Source organism: Leopardus geoffroyi, chromosome A3 (assembly GCF_018350155.1).
Source record: "Leopardus geoffroyi isolate Oge1 chromosome A3, O.geoffroyi_Oge1_pat1.0, whole genome shotgun sequence".
Taxonomy (NCBI): domain Eukaryota; kingdom Metazoa; phylum Chordata; class Mammalia; order Carnivora; family Felidae; genus Leopardus; species Leopardus geoffroyi.
In genome coordinates, this window is record NC_059336.1 from 134239323 (window position 1) to 134264234 (window position 24912).

Below are 24912 nucleotides of genomic sequence, written 5' to 3' on the forward strand. Positions count from 1 at the left end.
CATTTTTACACCAAAACCAAGGGAGCTCAGATGTGGAAGGGACGGCATAGGCCAGGGCTTTCCTTCATTACTTTGAGAGAGAGAACATCTCCCACGTGGTGGGTGTGGGAAGCATCCACAGGGCCGTCCACAAGATGGAAGAGATCTACTTCAGCCCTCTGAAATAAGGAAACTGGAATTGAGAGAGGTTACAGGACTTGGCCCAAATCACACAGTTACCCAGTGACCCAACCTTTCAAGTAAATTAAAAAAATTTTTTTTTTAATATTTATCTTAGTGTGAGAGAGAGAGAGACAGAGAGCAACAGAGCATGAGCGGAGGAGGGGCAGACACAGAGGGAGACACAGAATCCAAAGCAGGCTCTAGGCACTGAGCCGTCAGCACAGAGCCCAACGCGGGGCTCGAATTCACGAACCAGGAGGTCATGACCTGAGCCGAAGTCGGACGCTCAACCGACTGAGCCACCCAGGGGTCGCTTAAGTTAATTTTGTTACACCTTTTAAATAGTTCATCTCGTTACTTTTACTTGTCAAACATTATAGCCTTATTCTGACTTAACCTGAGCTGGTGAAGTCTGGATTTAAGGAAAGGTGCCACAGTAAGTACCCTGTTCTGTCCTTTCAGAGCCCAGCCGGGGTGCAGTGTAGCTCTGTATTCCCAGAAATGACAGCCTGTAATGGAAAGCAGCTAACACGTAAATAGGTAGTAAGTTTATACAATAGCTTCAAAGGGAGACTTTTACCCCAGACGCTGCTTATACTGTTTCTTTGGCTGTTGAACGCACTGCTGTTCATCACTGGATCGAATGGAATCCTCGCTGGAGAGTATTAAGCTGCGTTTCTTTTCGAGTGTAAATGCTTCTGTGTCAAAATAATTCAATGCTTTAAAAAAAAAAAGGGATAAGGAGATTTTTTAAATTCCACTATAATTAATGTATAGTGTTACATTAGCCGCAGGTGTACAATTTAGTGATTCCACAACTCTCAGTGGTCATAAGTGTGCCCTTATCCCAAGGATATTTTTATGGTCGTAAAATCTTCCTTTATTTCTAGTCCTAGTTCATTTTTCAGTTTCTGACTACATTTGCTATTCAAGCTCAAAGAAGCAAGGATGGCCGCAACATATGAACAAGACGTGGCCAGCAGCACCGACTTGTAAAGAAGTAACTTGGATAAGGGGGAGCTGTGTCACGTGAGGTCCTGGGTGTGGTGGCATCTCTGCCACCAAGGTCGTGTCTTGTGCTGTCCGTGTGAGTCCTAGCTGAAGTCCAGCTGCAGTTATGCAAATTGCGGTCTTAATGATAGCCTACTGAGTTCGCATATTGAGCACTTAAAAAAATTTTTTTTAATGTTTATTTGTTTTTGAGACAATGCGAGAGACAGAGTGCAAGTGGCGGAGGGGCAGACAGAGGGAGACACAGAATCCAAAGCCGGCTCCATCCAGGCCCCGAGCTGTCAGCACAGAGCCCGACGCGGGACTCGAACTCATGAACCATGAGATCACAACCTGAGCCAAAGTCGGATGCTCAGCCGACTGAGCCACTCAGGCGCCCCTAAAATTTTTTTTAAATTACGTTACTACATGTTTCTTCCAGTGTAAAAAAGTAATCTTGGGCCTTAATATTCTGACCAGATAGGAAATACACACTGTCTTGAAAATATATACGCCTTCGGTGGGAAATAATCTTTTTAAAATGTAGAGGAAGCTGTTCTGCTAAGCAAAAGAGTACCATTGTTTAGCTCTCCCAGTGATTTATTTGGAAATTTAGACAAGTACTTTCACGGTTAGCATTATATAATCCTAATTGGATCATCCTTAAACACATAAGTCAAACACATTAAATGCTTGAAACCAGAAACTAACAAACCTGAAGGCTTGGCATGATTATGTATTCACCGTGCCACATACACAAGTGCTTTGTTGTTTTCTAGTGCGGTTACTGAATAGGATGCCTTTAAAATGCAGCATTACTTTTGTAAGCTTTGAAAAGTAGGTGCTAATGAGAACATTGGACACCGCACTGTTGTTTTGAGAATGGGCTCTGACCACTGCATGCAGGCGCCCCTTTTCCCTTTGCTCCGCTGAGTGTACTGGGCTCAACACAGCCTTGTGCTTGTGGGCAGTTGTAGTTCCTGTTACTTTGTTACTTTTGTTACTTTAGCTATAGATGCCCTAGGCTAGTGGCCTTTCCAGTATGATACGAAAGGTGACTCCTGGAATTGTTATCATGGTACTTTTATAAGAATCGTAGGAGTGATTGAAATTTAAGCGATGCAGCAAAGGCAGTACCTCAGAGGGAAATGTATAGCCATAAATGCCGATGTTAAGGAGGAAGAAAGACCTTCATAGCTTAACTTTATACCTTGATTAACTAGGAAAAAAAGGAACACATTTTTAAGGTTTCAAAGCTAGCAGAAGGAATGAAAAAATAAAGATTAGAGCCGAGATAAACAAAAGATTAGAATAACTATAGAATTGACCAAACCAAAAGTTGTTTCTTTGAAAAAGATCGACAAAATTGACAAACCTTCTACTACACTGGCAAAGGAAAAAAGAACACACAAATAACTAAAATCAGAAAGTGACGGTATTACCACCAATCATACAAGAATAAAAAGAATTGCAAGAGAATATTCAGTAGGTGCAGAAAAGGCATTTGACAAAATCCAGCATCCTTTCACAATAGAAACACATAGAAAACTGGGAATACAAAGGAGCTTACTCAAGATGAAAAGGCGTTTGTAAAAAAACCCACTGCTAACCTCATTCTCCATGGCGAAACACTGCAAGTTTCCCCACTAAGACAGAACGTGATAAGGACCCCTGCTGCTGTGGGCTGCATGTGTCTCTCCCAAGTTCATATGTTGAAACCCTATTCCTCAATGGGATCATATTGGAGGTGGCGGCTCTGGGAGGTAAATAGGTTCAGATGAGGTCATGAGGGTAGAGTCCTGGGATTAGTGTCCTTACAAGAAGAGACCGTTAGCTGCAAACCAGGGAGAGGGTTCTCATCAGAACCTGACTGTGCTGGCACCATGATCTCAGACTTCCATACTCCAAGAACTGTAAGACATAAATGTTTTTTAAGTCACCCAGTCTATGATATTTTGGTATAGCAGCCTGTAGCTGACTCAGACGCCCACTTTCACTACCACTGTTCTCTATTATACTGGAAGATCTAGTGAGTGCAATTGGACAAAAAGCAGGAGGAAAAGGATCCAAATTGGAAAGGAAGAAATAACACTATCTCCAATCGCAAATGATGTGATCCTGTATATAGAAAATCTCAAGGAATCCACAAGAAAGCTGCTAGAGCTAATAAGTTCAACAAAGTTGCAGGCTACAGATCAACACAATATCATTTGTGTTTCTGTACCTCTGCAGTGAACTATCTGAAAGGAAATTAAGAAAGCAGTTCTAGGGGTGCCTGGGGGCTCACTTGGTTAAGCATCCAACTCGATCTCAGCTCAGGTCTTGGTCTCAGGGTCTGTGAGTTCAAGCCCTGTGTTGGACACCACACTGGGTGTGGAGCCTACTGAAGCAGAAGCAGAAGAAGAAGAAGAAGAAGAAGAAGAAAGCAATTAAATTTACTATTGCATCTAAAAGAATAAAATACCCAGAAATAATTAAGAAAAATATTTTTAATGTTTATTTATTTTTGAGAGACAGAGAGAGACAGAGCATGAGCAGGGGAGGGGCAGAGAGAGAGGGAGACACAGAATCTGAAGCAGGTTCCAGGCTCTGAGCTGTCAGCACAGAGCCCGTCGCGGGGCTTGAGCTCATGAACCGCCAGATCATGACCTGAGCCGGAGTTGGACACTTAACCAACTGAGCCACCCAGGCTACCCCCAGGAATAAATTTAACCAACAAGGTTAAAGGCTTGTACAATGAAAACTATGAATTGCTAAATTAAAGAAGATCTAAAAAAATCTAAATGGAAATATATCTCATGTTCATCAATGGGAAGACTGAATATTAAGATGTCAGAACAACCCAAAGTGATCTAATCAATTTAGATTTAATACAATCCCTACCAAAATAGCCTTGTTTTGCAGAAATGGAAACCTGATTCTCAGATTCACATGAAATTGCAAAGCATCCCAAATAGCCAAAACAATCTTGAAAAGATTCTTCTTGAAAAAGAAGAAAGTTGGAGGACTCACACTTCTCAATTTCAAAACTTACTACAGACCTACGGTGATCAAAAACAATGAGGCACTGGCCTAAGAATGGGGAGATAGACCAATGAAATAAAATTGAACATTCAGAAATAAACTGATACATCTGTGGGCTGCTTGAGCTTTGACGAGGGTGCCAAGCCCATTTCATGGGGGAAAGAATGGTTTCTTCCACAAATGGTGCTGGGACGACTAGATCTCTACGTGCCAAAGAATGAAGTTGGACCCCCATTTCACACCACATATGAAAATGAACTCTTAAGTGGATCAACCTACTCTTTTCCAAGCGTAAATCTCTTTTCAATATCAGAAAGTGTAATTACAGTGAAAATTATTACAGAAGAATAGAGCTCTTTGGGAACAATGCATTTTTTCTTTGTATTCGTTCTACAAATATTTATTAAGCAAAAGTGATGTGACACTATTCTGCTCTAGGCTCTGGAGATACAATAGTGAACAAAACTGGACCTCTTCCAAGCTTTAAAGGAACTTACTGTCTAGAGGGGGAATAGACGTCAACAAAATAATTCCACTAATGATTATCAAATTCCGGTTGGGATATGTGGTGTGCAGGAAAGTAAATGTGCTACGAGGGTCTGCTCTTGGGAAAGACTTGCTTGAAGAGGCGGGGATTTGGGTCGAGACAAAGGGGGAGTAGGAATTAGCGGGGTCAAGACCGAACAAGAGAGCGTAGTTAGCTCCTGAGGCGTTCTGGGTTTTCAGTGGTCTTTCCACACATGTGGACTTCACTTCATCTTTTGTTTCACACCCATTGGCGGCGGTGCTGAGGAGCTGTTTTCTGTCTGTGTTCCATCTCCATCCCAGAATCTCAAAAGTGTTCTGTGCATAGAGCGTTATTTAATAAATGGGCATTCACTGATCGAATGTATTTGAGCCCAGTAGGGGTTGAATTTGTCTTAAGGTAATAAAATTGTGAGGCAGTTAAGAGTGTTCTCTAAGTTTTTGAAGGAATTTTGTCTTCTTGTTAACCTTCTAGGATTAAATAATGACATTATCAGGCAGCTACTTTTAGATAAAGTGTGACAAATCATGCCTTCTTCATAAATTATGCTTTTAGAACCTGTTTATATTTTGATTTAAAATAGAAATTTTTTTCCCCCATGTAATTTAAGACCTCATTTTGAATGCAAGTGATTTGAATGGCTTATGTAATTTCTGCCAGGGAATTAATACGGACTTTCTATAAACCACTGTCATTTGTAATCAAAATGCCTTTAACTTACATTGCCGTTGGCGTTAACAAGTATTGCTAGATTGGTAGCATAGAAAGAAATTGCATTTAAACTTACTAGGAGCTCATTGATGCCTGAGGCTTTATAATGCTTTCTGTGGGCCATTTAACTGCTGGCAACTTTAATTCACATGATTCATAATACTGGAAATTCAAATTCACTCTTAATTGAAAAGTGAAGTTACTTAAATTCTTTAAATACTAACCTTTGGAAAAATATCTGAAAAATAAAGACACATATGATTTTAGTGGCCCATTGCCAAAAGATTATCATTTACATAAATATCTCTTTCAGTGGAAGAGTTTAACGTATTGAGCTCAAAAGGTTAGAATCGAGACTTCAATCTGGAAACCAGCAGTAGACTGTTGGCTTGTGAACAGCAGTATTGTTCATCATATTGAGAACACTGTTCACATTCAAGTTTAAGCAGAGCTGGCATTAAAATTCAGTTAATTTGTTTCATGTGACTTGTCAGCTGTGTGTTTTTATCTAAATCTTTCTAGCTTCCCTTCTTAGTATTTTATGTTCCACTCCTGAAACAGATGAACTACCTTTTTAACTGTTTAAACTCTGAAATCTTGGCCACTTCTGCAAATGAGTCTTTGTAACCATTCTCCTAGGTTTTTCATTTCATTTAAAATATATCACTGATCAGTTTGAATGCCATTTTAATTTATTAAAAAGTAATCCCATCAGAGGGTTCTTCTGTTTTGTGCAGGTGTGCGTGAGTCCGTGCAAGGGACTCCCTGAGGCTCATTAACACAAAATCCTTGTCCTTGTGTCCTTACCAGCACCCTGTCTTTTCTTGTTTGCTAATTTTGTTCCCTGGGCTTTCCCTCGGATGGCTTTTAATATTTGGCTACTAGCCCAGGATTGGGTCTGAGCAGTAAAGAAATAGAAAATAAAACCTTTTTTGAAACAGGAAAAACCTGTACTAACTTTTTTCTAGTGTATGTAATTTATTTAAAAATTATCATTTACTACTTCTTTTCTTTGCAAGCTATGGACGGTGGTATTCCATAATAAATGTGGGGTTGAGAGTTGGTCAACTTCTCTTGCCCAGTCGCGTGGCTTTGGGCAGGCTGGCTCACTTGTCTGAGGCTTGCTCTGCTGTGTGTAAAATGGTAACTCCTTTAACCTTCACCAAAAGGTCCTCATCCACATGTGAAGAGCCTGAAAAACCTGCTTTCTTTCCTGTTCCCTAGCCCGAGTCCTGCCTGTGGCCAAAGGCGTTCTAATTCTGACCTCACACTTGTTATCTTAGTCATTTTGTAACTGCAAATTTTTTTGTCCTTTTTTTTTCCTTAAAATTTTTTATGATGTGTAATGTGTTATTTATTTTTATGAATAGATTTTAAGTTACATGTAGAATTTTCCTTTCTAATAGTGACATTAATGACCTTTTCCATTTGTTTCTTGTTTAAGGATATCAAAGAATATTCCAACAACTAAAGATGTTGAGCCACTGCTTGAAATAGATGGAGATATAAGAAACTTTGAAGTGTTCTTGTCTTCAAGGACCCCAGTTCTTGTGGCTCGAGACGTAAAAACCTTTTTGCCATGCACTGTAAACCTAGACCCCAAACTACGGGAAATTATTGCAGGTGGGTGTTGGTAGTAAGTTTAATTTTTCTTATCTGAAGTCCTCAAAATGTTTCCCATTTCTAACTTAGCGATGTAAGTTTCTCTTGCTCCCTGAGATACCAGGAAATACTGAACCAAGCACTACACAGGAGAATTTGTGGAATTGAGGATTAAGAATCTTGACATTTCTTAGAAAATGTTAAGTAATGTTATTTATTAAATTCACTTTATTCTAATATTTTTCATGAGAACCCACACACCTGACTTAACTGCTTTAGAGTCAGATTTTGAGATATAGTCACCATTTTAAGATGTCAGCCCATTATGGGGTGCCTGGGTGGCTCAGTCGGTTAGGCATCTGACTTCGACTTAGGGCATGATCTCACGGTTTGTGAGTTCGAGCCCTGTGTCGGGCTCTGTGCTGACAGCTCAGAGCCTGGAGCCTGGAGCCTGCTTCGGATTCCGTGTCTTCTTCTCTCTCTGCCCCTCCCCCACTTGTGCTCTGTTTCTCTCTGTCTCTAAAAATAAAGAAATGTAAAAAAAAAAAAAAAAAAAAAAACTAAGATGTCAGCCCATTGTAATTTTTCTGTGACCAAGCTTAATATAGGAGTCTTTATCCGAGGGGGCAAAATATGGTTATCTAAATTTTAACTTAAATTTGTGGACTGGAAATTGAGGATAGTGATGTTGAAGTTTTGGAATAATTTCCCTTGTCCTTGAGGCACCACTACGTGCACATGCACACACACAAAATCTTTACTGAGACACATTATCTTTGGTGTGGCCCTGCTGACCCGCCTTTGAGTTTTCCGGGAGTTATGAAGAGAGAGCCTGAAACTACTTGTACCTTCTTTTTTTAGGTACTAGTTATAAGGCTGATGTCAAGGTGTGTTGTGTGGCCATGGAATTGGTTGTGGTTGTTCAGAGATGGATGAGTCATATACTTTGCAAGCCCACAGCGTAGCGATCATTGTATTTATTAATATCAGACAGGTGTGAATTATTAATAGTAACACTTAATGGATCATAAACAATTGTTAGCATAGCACAAGTACCTTAAAAAGTCAAAGAAAAAAATTATTGCTCTGGTAACTGAAGAGAAGAATCCAGATGGTGACTTTTCAAATGGTGACAAAAGCTTTAATGCAAACTAGTTGGGTTTTTCCTCTCTGGAATGACTATGGACAAGGTTTTCCGAGCCAAGATTTCCTGTCTTCTTTAAGCCGGTTGGAATTCTTGGCAAGTGAAAAAAGCATGTCTCTGTCTGGTAACCAAAGAAGGAGGTGATAGTTGGACTAATTACCAAAGTCCTGTTTTCTTTTGCCTTCTGGGGTATCATTTAATCTTTTAGATGTTCGTGCTGCGAGGGACCAGATTAATATCGGCGGACTTGCATACCCCCCGCTGCCTTTACACGAAGCTCCTCCAAGGCCACCGTCAGGCTACAGTCAGCCTCCGTCTGTCTGTTCTTCTTCTACTTCCTTCAACGGACCGTTTGGAGGTGGGGTCGTGTCTCCACAGCCTCACAGCAGCTATTACAGTGGGATGACGGGACCCCAGCATCCATTCTACAACAGGGTAAGAGAGTGCTGGGAATCCTCAATTTTAAGAACTTGTTTGGGGGAAATATCAGAAGTTTTCTGCTGTGGATTCTATTATTGTTTTGAAATGGCACTTTAGCTTTAAAATAGGAAAAATGTTAAGGTGGAATTTCAAGTACATGATTTTTTAAAAATCAAAAGAATTTTTCACTTGGACGGGTTCTAGATCTCAATGGAGTCTGAATGTTAGAGATGCTTTTTGTTTTTATAAGAAAGTGAACTCCACAGGGTCATCAGTGACTGTCCTGTGCTACGAAGGGAGCTGTTTCTCTATTTGTTCATAAAGAAATGTTGCATTTGTTATGTTTTGTGTAATTACATTGGCACTTAAAAACAATGGTGAACTTGAATTTCCACAGTAGTTTAGTAAACCCGTATTTAATGTGTGTTACAGCTTTTAAGCATGAGATAATGATGGCAGATGCTGCTTGTAGGATTCAGATGTTATTGCCAAATAACAGCCCGGTGGCCCATTTCTAAAGTTATATTTTAAGTTTTGGCAGTCATGTATAATTGTTTACTTAGTATAAATATGATAATTTTCTACTTAAAAAGATGAAAGCACAGGTCTCAGTGGTGTACAGACCCTGTCAAGGTTAGTAGCCCGAGCTACATCCACCTTACTGATCTTAAATACTAGGATTTCCTACTGGAAAATGGAGCATTGAACCCTCCTTGTGTACTTTCTGGAACCATACTCTAAGGTCCATTACAGTTTCTTATTTTTGTTGTCTCCCTCTTTAGTTTAATTTGAGAAAAACATAGAGGCTAGTATTCATAGGAGCCAACAACTGCATACCTAAATAAATTTCACGTGAGCTAGGAAGAAAGTGAAGTTTAGAATAAATGTGGAAAGAAGGAGTTCCAGAATTTAAATTAAAATTTCAGTTTTTGAAAAATGTTGGCCATCTAAGTACAGTTGACCCTTGAACAACACGGGTTTGAGCTGTGTGAATCCACTTATACCAAGAGGGTTTTTGGTGTTTTGTTTTGTTTTGTTTTTTGATAAATACAGTACAGTACTGTAAATGTATCTTCTCTTTCTTATGACTTTTTTCTCTAGCTTACTTTATTATAAGATAACAGTATATAATGCATACAACATGCAAAATATGTGTTATTTGATTGTTCTGGTCACCAGTAGGCTATTAGTAGTTAAGTTTTGGGGAAGTCAAAAGTTATGCACAGACTTTTGACTACTCGGAGGGTCAGCACTCCTAACCCCTGTGTTGTTCAAGCTCAACTGTAATTAGGGGCACTATTCACAGAGGTCCTGTGAATAATGTTATTCTACTCTTTCATTCAGACAGGGAGAAAAAGGTAGATCAGTAGCATTTTATAATGTAGTCCATACTTACAAAAGTTAACTGTGGGGTAACAGTGTTGAAATGCAGGTTTTTTATTTAGCAGTCTTAAAATCTGCTGTAGTTTCACATAAAATGGCTCATTGATCGGTCGATGACAGTTGAGGTTTTGAAACCAAGAAATTTATTTATTTTTTTTAATTTACCATACCATCTAGGCTGATGTGATGCTTTAATAGCATTTTATCATTTTAAAAACACTTAAAATTTTCTCATGTTTTTAGATCTAGTTATTATTTGTTCTAGTTATCTGAGGTTTCCAGTCTAAAAGTTAAAAGCAGAACAATTTTCTTAAATGGCAGCAGTTAAAAGGTAGGGGAGGATGTTATTTCAGTGTAATGAAGCTTAATGAGTTTTAATCTTTATGTTTAGCCCATATAATTTGCTGTCTCCTGTTTATGTGAAGTTGGCTACAAATAAAGGCAGTAGTTACAAATCTCACTAAACAATGGATTCCCCATTAATAAATACACCTTATTTAAGAGATAAACTCTAAACTATAGGATATAAAGTAAGCTCTAGGAGTAATATTCTTGGAATCCATGCTAGGTGTTCTTGTATACGTTGAGACTTTTTTTTTTTTTTTTTTTGGTCTTACTTAAAGCTCATCTTTTTTTGTAAAGAACAGTATTCTATTAAAAGTCCATTCTGCTTTTTTAAAGAGATTGTGAGTTAATATTTGTAAATCACTTAGAAACTGACATATGGTAAGCTCGTAAAAATGTTAAAAAGAGACTCTTGTGTCAGATTGTAAGGTGCAAAACTTCAGTTGCTTACAAACCTTATATTAAATCAACAATATGAAATTTTAAATACTGGTCTTAACTTTGGGTTTAATATCTGACAGACTGTGAGTAAGGTACTTTTTCTTTTGTTTTGTCACTTGCATTATTCAAAATTTGGAGTTGTGTTTTGTTGGTTAGTTTCATTTGATAAATCTCATCACACTTTGATTTCTGTAATTGTTTATCCCCTTCTTTTGTTACGTGTTTTTTCCATAGCCATTCTTTGCCCCCTACCTTTACACGCCAAGGTATTACCCTGGCGGCTCCCAACACCTCATCTCACGTCCATCAGTAAAAACGAATTTGCCCAGAGATCAAAGCAATGGCCTAGTAAGTATAAAAAAGGGTAACTAAAGTATTAATCTAATAAGACACATAGACAGCACTAGTAGTTTGGTTATTTCCTTTCTGTAGCAAAAGAATGCAACTTATTTAATAAATAGCGTTAAGACACATAAGCTATTACTAACATAAAATGTGTTTTGTTTTTATTTCTGGTAAATGTCTATGGAAGGAAAATGACTAGCAGCCTCAGTGAATAAATGTTGAGTTGTTTACAACTAGAGTTTCTGGCTTATAATGCAGTGTTTGTTACCAAAACTTTAAAAACTAAACCTTTACATCTGCTCATTTCTAATATCTTTTTAAGAAAACATACATACATGGTATCTGTATATATATGCACAAGTACACGTATATATGCTAGCCCCGTGGTATAAAAGTTCAAGGATATATTGGAGGAGCATTTTAATCTAATGGCAGAAATTAAATAGGATAGGGAATTATTCAAATGTGTGATTGAATCCAATCCAAAGCAAAATACATTGTAAATTACCAGGTGTTCCTAATGGTCAGTTTAACAATGGAAAAAAAAAAGAGATTTCCCGTTAACATATTTTTATAAGTGAGAAGATAAAAGCCGTAGAACTTCAACTGTTTATTTAAAATTTAAGTGTCGCCGAGGGACGCTCCAATCACGCGCAGGTTTCGGTGTTGTCTGTGGTCGTGTTAGTGCCATGTTCATTCATCACCCTACGGCTCGGCCCCCCTCACCTTTCACCCACACTCTTGTTTTGTGTTGTTAGGAGGTTATCAAGGAGGATGCTGCTGAGGGGCTTCCTTCACCCACAGACTCCTTGAGGGTAACGGCGTAGCCTTGTGCTGGGAACACGGGCCTGTCATCGCTTCTGCAGCAGGAACGACTGTCTTAGTTGTGGTGACAGCAGTTCCCTAACTCTGCCTCTGTGCTGTGATGGCTGCTCCTGTAGAGTAGCTGAATACTAATAATGAGAGCTCACGGATTCATTTAAAAGCTAATGCTTAACTTTACCCTCTATTTACTCAGCTCTTTTTCCCCTTTTTCAATGACACCGGGATGGGCTTTGTTTTTTACAGCAGCCACCAGGAGCAGTCAGTTGGTGGTATTTGTTCCTTGGTATTGAGCTGTTTTCACCTTTGACTGGTGGTGTTCTTCGGCCTGCAGTTGCTACTGCACGCATGGAACACTTCTGAAAGTTTCCCAAATCCCCCTTGAGGGCACAAAAGCACATTATCAGCTAGATGGTGTAGACCAAAACGGATCTGTAGTGCCTCATTCTTAATCTAGGTGTCCACAGTTTGTGAAACCTTAGCGTGAATGTACTATTTTTCTTTATCTGTATATTTATTAAAATAAAATTTTTAGATAAGCAGGTGGTTCATTATATAACTGGAATTTTTTTTTTTTTTTTTAATTTGAAAGGGTAACCCTATTGTAGGGAAGTGGCCATTATTTTTTTTTTTCAACGTTTATTTATTTTTGGGACAGAGAGAGACAGAGCATGAACGGGGGAGGGGCAGAGAGAGAGGGAGACACAGAATCGGAAACAGGCTCCAGGCTCTGAGCCATCAGCCCAGAGCCCGACGCGGGGCTCGAACTCACGGACCGCGAGATCGTGACCTGGCTGAAGTCGGACGCTTAACCGACTGCGCCACCCAGGCGCCCCTATAACTGGAATTTTTTAAACCTTTTTTTGGCTAACGCCTTAAAGTGAGTTTCTTTTTAAAAACTGTATAGAAAATCATTTCATATATTTATCATTCATTCAAGTCTTTGTATTTAATAAGAGATTTGTTTAATGTGATGAGCCTGAAAATCTTCATTTACTCAGTGTGGAATTTAGGAACCCACTCTGTATTTTAATGTCTACTGATTAATTTACAGAACGTTATGCCCGTGTAAACATGATCAGTTTAATCTAGAGCTCTGCTAAAATGCGGCATGACGGTGAGAATTAATGTGGGGAAATACTACATCCTGAGCTTACCCACAATTTTTAACTTAAAACATGCATTTGGGTAGGCAATAGTTCTTTAACTTTAATTTTCTTTGAGTTTTTCTTTGAGAAACTTTGAGTTTCTTGGAGTTTCTCTAAGAGAAAGAACCATCTTGGTGTTTTCACTGAGGAGCTGATGATTCTTTTTAAGTCATTAATGTTTCAATTGAAGTGTTTGAGTGACTCCAATTATCCAGGAATAATAGACACAATAAACCACTATAATTCTATTTGGGTGTTGGGGGAATCTTTTATCCGTGGATCATTGCCACTGTATGCAAGAATGACTTTTAGTTTAGTCAGAGAGCCTTTCATACATACCTTCATGCATGTAATGCAATTCTCTAAGCTAAAATTCCTTAGCAAACTTTTGATGAAAATCAGATGCTGTGAAGAATTTGATGGTCTTAATGACACAGACCTGCTGAAATAGTCGCTATTCCCATGCTTGAGTATGTGGACAAAGACTTATAATTAAAAGATATCTGTAGTTTCTTTCAGGGACCAGTGAAGGAGCATCAAGCAAATTGGAAATGGGTTTTTGGGGAAGGGGAAATAATGCAATTCTTGCGATGTGTTTAGAAACCCAATAACAAAGCAGAAAGGTGCTCTGCCTACATTAGTGCCTTTGTTTAGTAAAATAACCATACTATTTGCTGTTCTTTTAACATTAAAAGGTAGTTTTGTGATTGGCCTAGTGAATAATAAATGCTTATCACGCTTTTTTTGCTCTTAAGAAATTAACAATGACAATAGCATGTAAAATTTGTTTGGTAGAAGACTAGTAAAAGTAGACACGTAGTTCAAAGCCAGATTAAAAGCAGTGGTGGAAATGTGGAGAAGTATCTGTACATGGGAACCTTGTCTGGGATCTTTAGAGCTGAATCAACATAGCAGTAGTTAATGTAAAAAATAGCTAGCTCTTCATGGCTCATATGGCTTTCCAGTCCTGTAGTAGAAAATGTTAGATTTCTGAGATAACAGGCCTGTGGATTGAGTCCGTCTGCTCATTCAGCTGTCCCCCTGTATGCAGGAGGTGATGACAAGAGGCGCTTATAGATAAGTCAGGAGCTACACAAACATCTTGGGACAAATTGTCTTGTCATTACGGACACAGAATGATGAGTAAAAATAAATATAGAATACCACCAATAAAGCAAGACTGTAAAGAGTTAACCAACTGGGATTTTCAGTATAAGTGGTCCCACCTTTTTTTACCGTAAGGAATTTTGATAAACCTTTATAAAGTAGAGCCTTATGAAAACAATTGGGTTTTCTCACATTAAAGGAACACTGTAATGATTATAGCTTGCTTGCGAAGGACAGCCAAGGACTTACCAGGCAGGTTATTGGTATGTCCAAGTGTTTCACAAAAGTGAAGATGTAAAATACAAGACTCTATGCTAACTTTAAAAAATAATTTTATACTGGAGAAAATATATGCCAAATCTTATAAAACTGGGCAAAAAATTAACATTGGACCCAAGATATATGTTCCCCAGAATATCACAGCTAGAAAGGAGCTTTTAAGGCAGAGAAGTTCTTTTCAGAAATGAAATATTAATCAGGACTCTGGTTCCTAAAACCAATAAAAGCAGAACTCTGGTCCCCACCTTGGACTTACCCTGCCTCTTGAGGATCCTCAGGAACTCTAGTACCTGTGGCCTCGTTCGGCTTCGTGGTACAGAAGAACGTTCAAGACTGGGTCTGGGAGATTTCCCTGAGGTTTACTGGAGGGGAGCGCCAGATAGATGTATGACGAGGATCCATGTGGCCTGTGTCACAACCCAGTCCTCAGACATGCTGCCTTCTTTGCTCCTGTTAATACTAAGCATGACTTAGCCAGGTATTTGATCTTAAGTCAAATAGACCCTGGTGGTTAGCTCTTTGCCTTGGACAAACTACTTAACATCTTGGATACCCAACTTCCTCATCTGGAAAATGCAGGCCTACCCCATAGGTCTGACTTAAGGATTACTCAGCCTTAGCAAACTTTAAGTACTTAGTGATTATTATTACTACACCAAAGGCAAATTTCATGGAGCTTTAAAGACTCAGAAACTAAAACTGTCCCATGTTAAATTAAATGACCTGTGTCTCAATAGTGGGAGCAGTGTACAAATACACCATTCAGTGTAGATTAACTCAGTGTTTTATCTGTTGATGCTTCTGTGGCCCGAAAGGTGTCCATCAGTTTGTTTTCTTAGAATTTAGAAGGATTTCTGGGTTGAGTGCTCTGAATACTTTTAGATTTTGACAGCCTTCTAGGGAATTTACTCGGTGCCTTTCCTTTCTCTCAGTCCGATTCCCACTAGGAAATAGTGGCATCCGAGCATCCTGGGACCTTGAAGGGAAGGACCCAATAGGGGAGGGCTTATCTCATGCCAGGCCTCCTCGGGGCATTTTGTTGCGGTATTTCAGGTTGCTCGTAGGAGTATTCAGTCTTTTTATTTAAGGCATGCTGCTCGTGGCGGAAGCTGTATTTCACTGAAAAGCAGTCCTTCGAAAGAAGGAATGGTACAGCCTCTCTTTACCCTTTTATCCTCCCTTGAATTATTTAGCACGGACTACTACCAATGCCTGTGTGATCACTCACTGGCTGCACAAACTTGAGCATCTCCCAGGCGCTATTCTAGTGGGATGCAGCAGTGAAGAAAACTGATGGAACTCCTACCCGCATCGAGCTTCTAGGTTTGAAGGCTGCCGCAGGAATTATCAGGACTCTGAGGTCATTCCTTCTCAGCCTTCTCTGCCACAGGGTTTACTCGATACCTTTAGACAGCTTTATTTAGATCACTGTTATACCACATTGAAAAGGCATGAAGATAAATAGTACAAAGTATAATTGTGAAGAGCTTCAGAACTGCAAAGGCAGTGTCGAGAACAGTATCCTTGTTTCCAGCGTGCCGTTAGAGATTGATGAAAATGGTGGAATTAATACAGGCATTAAAAATGAAGGTCTTGGTTTTCATTAAACTGGATCCAGTTGGAGTAACTCAGTAAAAAGTAAAAAAAGATGGGGCTTGATAGTAGATAATTTTTATTTCCACCACTGACTTAGAACTTAAACCTGTTTTCAAACAAGTATATGTCCAAATCAAGCTGTCTCTCATTGTTCAGGAGCAGACTTGGACAAGAAAGCTAAAGACGCCATGGGTAAGGAGTGGGCATGTTTTAGGTTTTATGTAGAGTGCAGGCACCTGTCACCTCTCAGTGGCTTCTGTCGGGGTCATTCCTGCTTTGTAAAGTGATTTAGAAGTGCATTTTTATTCTGTTCCAGTATGGAAAAGTATTCACTTATTTTTCCTTAAATACTATAGTGAAAAATTGCATTCACCTCAGGCTCGAAAGTCTTTGTGCCAGACTTCAACCCAAGAAAACTTTCTTTCCCTAAGCGATTAATAAACTGCCACAAAATTGGTGGAGATATTTCCACAGAAATATACTGCAGTAATGATATCATTGAAACTCTGGTGTACGGTTAGAAGTTAAAACATGAAATCGTGTTCATTGCAGTTTTTGGTACTTTTTTTAAAAGGCTGCCCTTACAATGTAGTGTTAAGCCTTATCTGTCAACTTTGACCTCATTATTTCTCATGCAATCTGAAGAGTGAGTTATATTTTTCAGCTAGGTCAACAACAGCTTTCTTTTGTGTTTTGGGTATCTTATACTAAGCTAATTTCATTAGCATTCCTTTTTTCAAGTCTCCATGTGTATATATGCACATATATATCTATACATATATATGTTATATAATATATAATACATTTGTATATAATTAACATATATAGTAACTTTCTGAAAATCCTGTTTATAAGGTAGATATGTAAATTAGAAGAAAAGATTCCCATTAGGTGTTGCAGATACTGAATGTGTTAAAAGGACAACATTGACATCAGGCTAGCAGGGCCCTGCCCTTTATTAAAACAATGTTGTAAGTTAACTTTGAATCAGTATTGTCAGTCATCTGTAGATTATTTTCACTATTTAACAATTTTTACCACCACCCTAGTGGGTATAGAAGAATAATCAGTAACAGTGGCATCGGCTTTCAATGGAAGTTTTAAAAAATCTACATCACTGAAACCGTTCTGTTAATCACAGTATGCAGATACTTTCTGCCTTACGTTTAGGATTTCTTGAGCCATAAGGCTCTTAAGGCTTTCTTTTCAAATGGTATTTTAGTGCATCAGTCATGTGCCAGATGCCCAGTGAAACAAACCCCAAATCTGAAAAGTAGATTTCTGAACATTAAGCATAGTGTGGCTAGATAATATTTCATCTTATGAGGTGCTCACGTGAATTCCAAGTGCTTAAATCTTATTAGTAAAGTGGTTCTCTTCAGTTGCAGTTTTTAATTAGAATATCTAAATATTAATTTTATACTGGTAGGTGGTAGGAATATTGACTTTTCACAGCAAATTTTATTTACCTGGTTCTCCTGTTGAATGTATGGCCCATGATTTATTCTTTGAATAGAAAGACTATATGTTCTGAGAGTACAGTTTTAATGTTACCAAGAGCATGTTAATGACATCACACTAACCTGTGTGTGTGCGTGTGTGCGCGTGTGTGCAACTGCGCATGTGTGTTCCTTGCCTGGTGCTGCTGCAGAGGTGTCTGAGGGGTGACAAGCGTGCTGCCTGTGTTTATTACATGTGCCTATTTGATGTTTTACTTAAGCTCGTGTCCTTCATTCTGTTTTATTCCTTCCTTAAAGCCGTGTGACTCTGGGTTTAACAAACAAAGACAGGTACAGAAACTTTCAGTGAAATCTTCCTACTCACTTTTCTTATTAGACTATTAGAAGCAACCATTGGCACCCTCACGCTGGGCTGTTGAAACATCTGTGCTTATTTCAGTGCCCGAGTTTATTTTAATAGCCGCTTTTAGCCTTTGCATGGCACTCGTTCTGGCTAATCACTTCTAAGCTTATTTAATAAATTTACCAAAACGATAGTGTTTCAGAGTGTAGTTTTAATCTACTTACAATATAAGATAATATAGTTGCATCAAGGCAATTTCAGTCTGTTTTGTTAGCTTTACTTTTCCCTAAAGAAATTCTGACTTGTGTGCATTTTGAAGTTTATATTTAACAGTTTAAACAACTAACATCTTTTGTATTCAAATATCTGCATTAGAAATTTTTTAAAAATAAATTGTGATATATGTTGAAATGATCTGTTCTAGACTGATAGCTGATATATTTCAAATAAGAATGCATGATAAACTTTAGAATATTACCATTCTGTATTTTGTCAAAGTAATATAATTGGTTTTCTATTCATTTACCTGTTGAATTATTAAGTACTCTTTTTCCTTATCACTTTGGTACTCTTTGTCCTTTTATGAGGTTTCCATCCAAAAATCATTATTTTGATTACTAAGACTCATTTGGTTTCAAAATAATTGTATTATGTGTGATCATTTTAAATGTATGTCTATTTATTTGGAGAGAGAGCGCATATGCCTGTACCTGTGCGGCGGGGAGGGTCAGAGAGAGAGGGAAAGAGAGAATCTCAAGCAGGCTCCGTACGGTTAGCATGGAGCCCCACGTGGGGCTCGATCTCACAAACCTGTGAGATCACGGCCTGAGCAGAAATTAAGGGTTGGATCCTTAACTGACTGAGCACCCACACGCCCCTATATGTGATTATTTTAGAAGAGACCTGGCAGGTAATTACCATCTCTCCAATGTAACATATTTTAATTTATTGATAATTTACTCCTCATCTTGAAAAAGTCCTACCTACATATAACCAGGAGTCAGACTCTGGCTTTGGGATCTTATGATCATGTGTGTGTTTATCTTTTCTTATAAAGCTTCTAAAAGTCATTCAGAGAGTGTATATTTTCTGCATCATCCCCAGTGATACAGAAATTATGTTTTAAAATAATTGATAAAATGCAAACGTTTTAAAGGTGCATAAAAGTAAAATTATGTGGAACTTTGTTTTTTCGAAGGACAACAGTGGTATCTATCGGCATTGCTCTATCGCTGAGCTCCCAGATTCTCTGTGGAAATAAGATACTCTAAAAGTTTACGTTTCCCCCCGAGCCGACAGAGTTAATTTGTTCCGTGTCTATGATACTTTTCCTTTTTAGCATAGTCAGAAATAGAGTTTTTGGGGGATTAAAAAAACCTTTTTACTTTAAAATAATTTTAGACTTAAAGAAAAGGTATAAAAATAGTATTCCCTTCGTGTTAACATCTTTCATGACTGTAGCATACTGTTTAAGAGCAGAAGTTAAAATCGGTACGATACTGTTAACTACCTACAGACTTTGAATTTCACCGGTTTTCCACTAATGTTGTTCTGGCCCAAGAGCCAATCTAGTTGTGTTTGTTTATATTTCTCCTTAGAGTTCTCTGATCTGTGACAGTTCCTTGGTCCTTCTTTGTCTTTCGTGACCTTGATTATCGCTTCTGAAGAATACCGGTCAAGTAGTTTACAGACTGTCCCTCTATTTGGGTTTGTCAGCTGGAGGTTATATGTCTCTGGTAAGAGACCCACAGGGGTGGTGCCATGCCCTTCTCAGCGCATCCTGTTAGAGGGTCTGTGCTGGGCCGGAGTCTTACTGCTGCTAATGCTAACCTTAATCACTTGGGTAAGGCGGCCTCTGCCAGGTCTCAACACTGTAAAGTTGTATTTTCCCCTTTTTAACGAATAAATATCTTGGGAGAGATACTTTGATACTCTGCAAATATCCTGTTTCTACTTATACTTTTGCCCATTAAGTTCAGTACACATGGATGCATCTTAGATACAACGACTCTTGTTGTGGTGCTTTCTTAATGGTAACTTTCTGTTTCTTTCTTCTACAATTATTAATTCAATTCTATTAGGAAAAGCTGTCTTTTTATTCCTCAATTATTTATTCAGTTACTTATTTTCACTTAATTATTTCACTTATTCAGTTGTTCCTTTATAGCAGTATGGACTCATTCTATACGGAATAAGTTATAATCCATTATGATAATTATTTTGTTGATCAAGCTGTGACTTTTGAACCAAGAATATGTAAAGCATAAATGCATCCAGAGAGAAGAGACAGGTTGAGGAATAAAAATGTTTGGAAGGCAGCAATGAAGACCATTTAAAAGATGAATATCATTCACCAGTAAAAACGATGAAGTGCCTACGCACGCCATGACACGGATGAACCTTGAAAACATGATCCTAACTGAAGGAAGCCAGACACAAAGGGTCACGTGTTGTGTGGCTCCATTTATATAAAAAGTCCCGGATAGGCAGGTCTAGCGACAGAAAGATTAGTAGTTGACAGGGGTTGGGAATGGATGTTGAAGGGTGGAGAATGACTACTAACGGGTACAGGGATTTCTTTTTAGGGATATGAAAATGTCGCAAAATGGATTGTGGTAATGGTTTTACAACTATGCAAGTATACTAAAAACCACTGAATCATCTACTTTTAAAGGGAGAATTGTAGGGTATGTGAATTATATCTCGATAAAGCTGTTTAAAAGGAAAGGAAGATAAAACAAATATGGTTATTAAGAATTCATAAAAAGCATTTTAAATTTCTATAGTAGATACTGGATAATTAGCATGTTGAATATTGGCTATACTCATCCAGGCAGAAAATAGAACTATGTATAGAGATAGGAAAACCAAATTATGGAAATACTAGTGTTTTGCTGTTAGTATTTTTTGAAGCAGTTGTACCTCGGACCGTATAATATATGCATGCTTCAAATTTACATTTAATTAAAAACAAACTCTGAGTAAACATGTTTGGTGCAGTATATTCCAAGTCATTAACTTCCAAACTTTTATGGGTCTGTCTCATACTTGTTAACTTGCAGAGATTCCCTAACTGTCATAAAATTAATACTCCAACTCCCTGTTCAATACAGTCTCATTCCCTAGCTATATTTATATATAATAAAGATATGTGCTGTGTATATGTTGTTTGTGTGTTGTGCTCTCACATTACAAATAACGTCTAGCAACCGGGTAATAGGCAGTTTTCGCTGTGTTATCGTGTATTTTTGTCCTGATAATGGTAAGAGAGTTAGTAGAAAGTATGTTTACACATCCTTGAGGATAGGATATTATTAAGTTAGATTGAGTGGTATACAGGGCAGATCATTTGAACGTTGTCTTTATCTGCTAGACTAGTTGGTTTGTCTTTTCTTTATTGTGGTTATAGTTTCTTTAAATTTTTTTCTTTAAAAATTTTTTTTTAAATGTTTATTTATTATCAAGAGACAGAAAGAGAGAGAGCATGATCATAGGAGGGGCAGAGACAGGAGGAGACACAGAATGCAAAGCAGGCTCCAGGCTCTGAGCTGTCAGCACAGAGCCCGACTCGGGGCTTGAACTCTCAAACTGAGAGATCATGACCTGAGCTGAAGTCGGACGCTTAACCGACTGAGCCACCCAGGTGCCCCCTAGTTTCTTTAAATTCTTCAAAAATAGTCCGTTGGAACAAGGGAAATAGGAAGTTGTAAGACCTGATAAGTTAGGGTTCTGGTACAAATCTGCTACTAACTAGCTATTTGTTCTGTGACTTTGAAGTCAAAACTTAACCTGTTTAGACCTCAATGTCCACACCTATAATTGAGGAGATCCATATATAATTGACCACAGGGCAAACACTTCTTTAGTACGTCACCACATTCAGAAGTTGTTTTTCCTCTAAGTAAGTACTAGAATTATTTATTATTGTGATTTTTCTTTTAAATGAAACCACATTTTAATGGATTGTATTCACTTTTACCTGTGTTAAGAAGTAATATTTCTGTTTTATATTTACATGCTTATTGTATAGATTCTTAAAGGGAAGTTTTAAATTCCTTGGATATAAAATCTGGTCAAGGCGTGAAAACTTCAGCTCTCATAGACTATCAAGCTAGTATGTAGAGACATTTAAAGCTGTTCAGTATAGGCATTTAAAAAAATATTTCATAGATTTACCTTTTGTATTTTTATAATACAGTCATCTGAATTTTCCCTCTTTGTTCCTTTTTTTTTTCTTTCCTTTTTTTTAACCCCCTGTCCTTCCTGTGATTAAGGGCTGTACCCTACTTTTCTGCGGTCAGGCTGTAAACATTTGAGAAGTTGGCCTAGGCTTCATTCACGGAATGCTCTATCTTCATAGAAAAGTCGTTTTGATCAGGCTTTACTTGCTAGAATACAAGCCGCTCATTAAACTAGAACAGTAGCTAAATCTGTTCCCTAATGGCATTTTCCCATACTACACATATTTGTTGTTTTTAACCTTCGTTTGAAAATTTGTTATTAATTGGAGTACTTCTTAGTGTAACTTCATGAGAGTTTCTCTGTCATGCGCTACATGCATCTGGCATGAAATGCTATTCACACGTGTATTTTTCCATGGCTTATCTAGGGGTCAGGCCCAGCCTCAGGAGCAGTGGTATCACTGAATTCAATGAATGTGGATGCGGTATGTGAGAAACTGAAGCAAATAGAGGGGCTGGACCAGAGTATGCTGCCTCAGTATTGTGCAACAATCAAAAAGGTGATGTGCACACTGACCTGCTGACTCGAAGCAGGACTGAGGGTGTGGGGACGGGCTCTGTGGACAAGGAACGCTTCAGTTCCAGCAGCTCAAAGATGGATTCTCTGTTGCAATGGGAAAGCTCCAAATGGAAACGTGATTCTCGCTCTTTTGTATCCTAAAATTGCCCTACTGTTCCTTAGTTTATAGGTGGATAAAAGACAGTAGCTGTATTACAGTGTTATTGTTTTAATTTTTTTTAATGTTTATTTTTTTTTTTAACGTTTATTTATTTTTGGGACAGAGAGAGACAGAACATGAACGGGGGAGGGGCAGAGAGAGAGGGAGACACAGAATCGGAAACAGGCTCCAGGCTCTGAGCCATCAGCCCAGAGCCCGACGCGGGGCTCGAACTCACGGACCGTGAGATCGTGACCTGGCTGAAGTCGGACGCTTAACCGACTGCGCCACCCAGGCGCCCCATTAATGTTTATTTTTAAGAGAGAGAGAGAGAGAGAGAGAGAGAGAGTGACAGAGCACAAGCAGGGGAGGGGCAGAGAGAGAGGGAGACACAGAATCCGAAGCAGGCTCCAGGCTCCGAGCTGTCAGCACAGAGCCTGATGTGGGGCTCGAACGCACTAACTGTGAGATCATGACCTGATTTGAAGTCAGATGCTTAACCAGCTGAGCCACCCAGGCGCCCCACAATGTTATTTTTTAAATGATTGAATATAAGTAAAAATGCCTTGATGAGAAATACAAAGCTCTGAGGAACTTCACATTTAGATAAACAGTAACTCATGTCTCCAATATGCAACACAGAATATTTAAAGGCTTTTTCTGTTATATTTTCTTTGTATTATTTGTGACTTAATAATTATCAGAGTAAACCACACTTGCTTCATTTTCCCCAAGTTCTCACTTTTATGTGTTAATAGGACTTAGGAGTATGTCTCATTTGATGAACCCTCATAGGTTTGGTGTGCGAGGCTCACATGCATGAGGAAGTTTATTCTTCCTATGTCCTATTCTTCCTACTCTCCTGGCCACCGCAAAGGTGGACAGTGACGCCTGGGATTCAGGGGAGGCTTCCCATATTATACAAGCCTGCGTCCCTGTTAGAGTGGATATTTGCACTAAGTTATGCTTTTTCTTTTACTACAGTAGAGTAGAACATTAGTTACAAGCCTCTACTTCAAAGAATGGCATCTAAAAAAGTTTTGTAAAGAATGATGAGCATGTAAAATGAGATACCATTTTACTAATCTTTTTTTTTTTTTTTTTAATTTTTTTTTCAACGTTTATTTATTTTTGGGACAGAGAGAGACAGAGCATGAACGGGGGAGGGTCAGAGAGAGAGGGAGACACAGAATCGGAAACAGGCTCCAGGCTCTGAGCCATCAGCCCAGAGCCTGACGCGGGGCTCGAACTCGACTGCGAGATCGTGACCTGGCTGAAGTCGGACGCTTAACCGACTGCGCCACCCAGGCGCCCCCCATTTTACTAATCTTAACTTACGTTTAGTCTGAAAGGTTTCAGATAATGTCAGTTTCCTTACAGATCTAGTTAGTGCTGATCCCTGTTTGCAAAAGCATCGAGCGTTGCCTTTCCAAGGTACAAACCTGACTCTCTCCTCCGGGCCACTTGGGTAGTATCAGGAAAGGATGAGGCCTCCAACTTGAATCGTGGGCAATTTTGTTTCCATTTTGACAGCATTTTCTTTCCACTCAGCTCTTTACTGACAGCCCTGGCTTCTGAGGCCCATCTTAGCCCTGGTTTTTTAAGTGCTGCGAACTGCTTTGCATTTCTGCAGCAGGACCTCTGTCATGGGCTTGCTCTGTGCACTTGTGTCTTCACAATTAACTTGAGTGAGCAGAGGAGGGGCAGAGAGAGGGAGAGAGGATCCCAAGCAGGCTGTGCACTGTCAGCACAGAGCCCCATGCTGGGCTCAATCCCACGAACCGTGAGATCATGACCTGAGCTGCGATCAGGAGTCAGACGCTCAAGTGACTGTGTCTCCCAGGCGCCCTCATTCTGTCGGTTTTAAACACAAGTACTCCGTAATTTTACCACAGTTAATAAAACCAGGATTTGTATTTTGTAAAATCAGCCAAGGTACCTATTATTAATAAAGAAAATTTCATCCGTTCTTTGGGGGAAACTAGAATTACAGAGACCCACTGTGATACATTTTTTGTGAATTCAGTAAATTGGGAAATTAGTGGGCGGACATTCTTCATGGCTGAAGTTATCTAACATAGCTGATAAACAAGCTTGTCAGAACTTACCTCACTTGGAACTTAGTCTGTGACTGACACACTAACAAGGACAGATGACTCTGCCC

At 38.8% G+C, this 24912-nt stretch overlaps 1 protein-coding gene across 21 annotated transcripts in view; it reads left to right on the forward strand.

The window, feature by feature from the left end:
• The window catches only part of KIDINS220 (kinase D interacting substrate 220), a 103296-nt gene that overhangs the window by 64501 nt on the left and 13883 nt on the right, over nucleotides 1-24912 (forward strand). For 8 of the 21 annotated variants that reach the window (XR_006703878.1, XR_006703880.1, XR_006703879.1 and 5 more), the window contains 7 exons: nucleotides 6858-7036; nucleotides 8368-8594; nucleotides 10983-11096; nucleotides 11852-11908; nucleotides 16202-16237; nucleotides 17803-17835; nucleotides 22458-22589. Coding sequence is in view for 15 of the 21 variants with exons in the window: in XM_045447801.1 (XP_045303757.1) it covers nucleotides 6858-7036; nucleotides 8368-8594; nucleotides 10983-11096; nucleotides 11852-11908; nucleotides 16202-16237; nucleotides 17803-17835; nucleotides 22458-22589 (778 nt within the window). In the remaining 6 variants the exon portion in view is untranslated. The remainder of the gene's footprint in view (nucleotides 1-6857; nucleotides 7037-8367; nucleotides 8595-10982; nucleotides 11097-11851; nucleotides 11909-16201; nucleotides 16238-17802; nucleotides 17836-22457; nucleotides 22590-24912) is intronic. The other 13 variants (XR_006703881.1, XM_045447808.1, XM_045447806.1 and 10 more) reach the window with 4 other exon arrangements.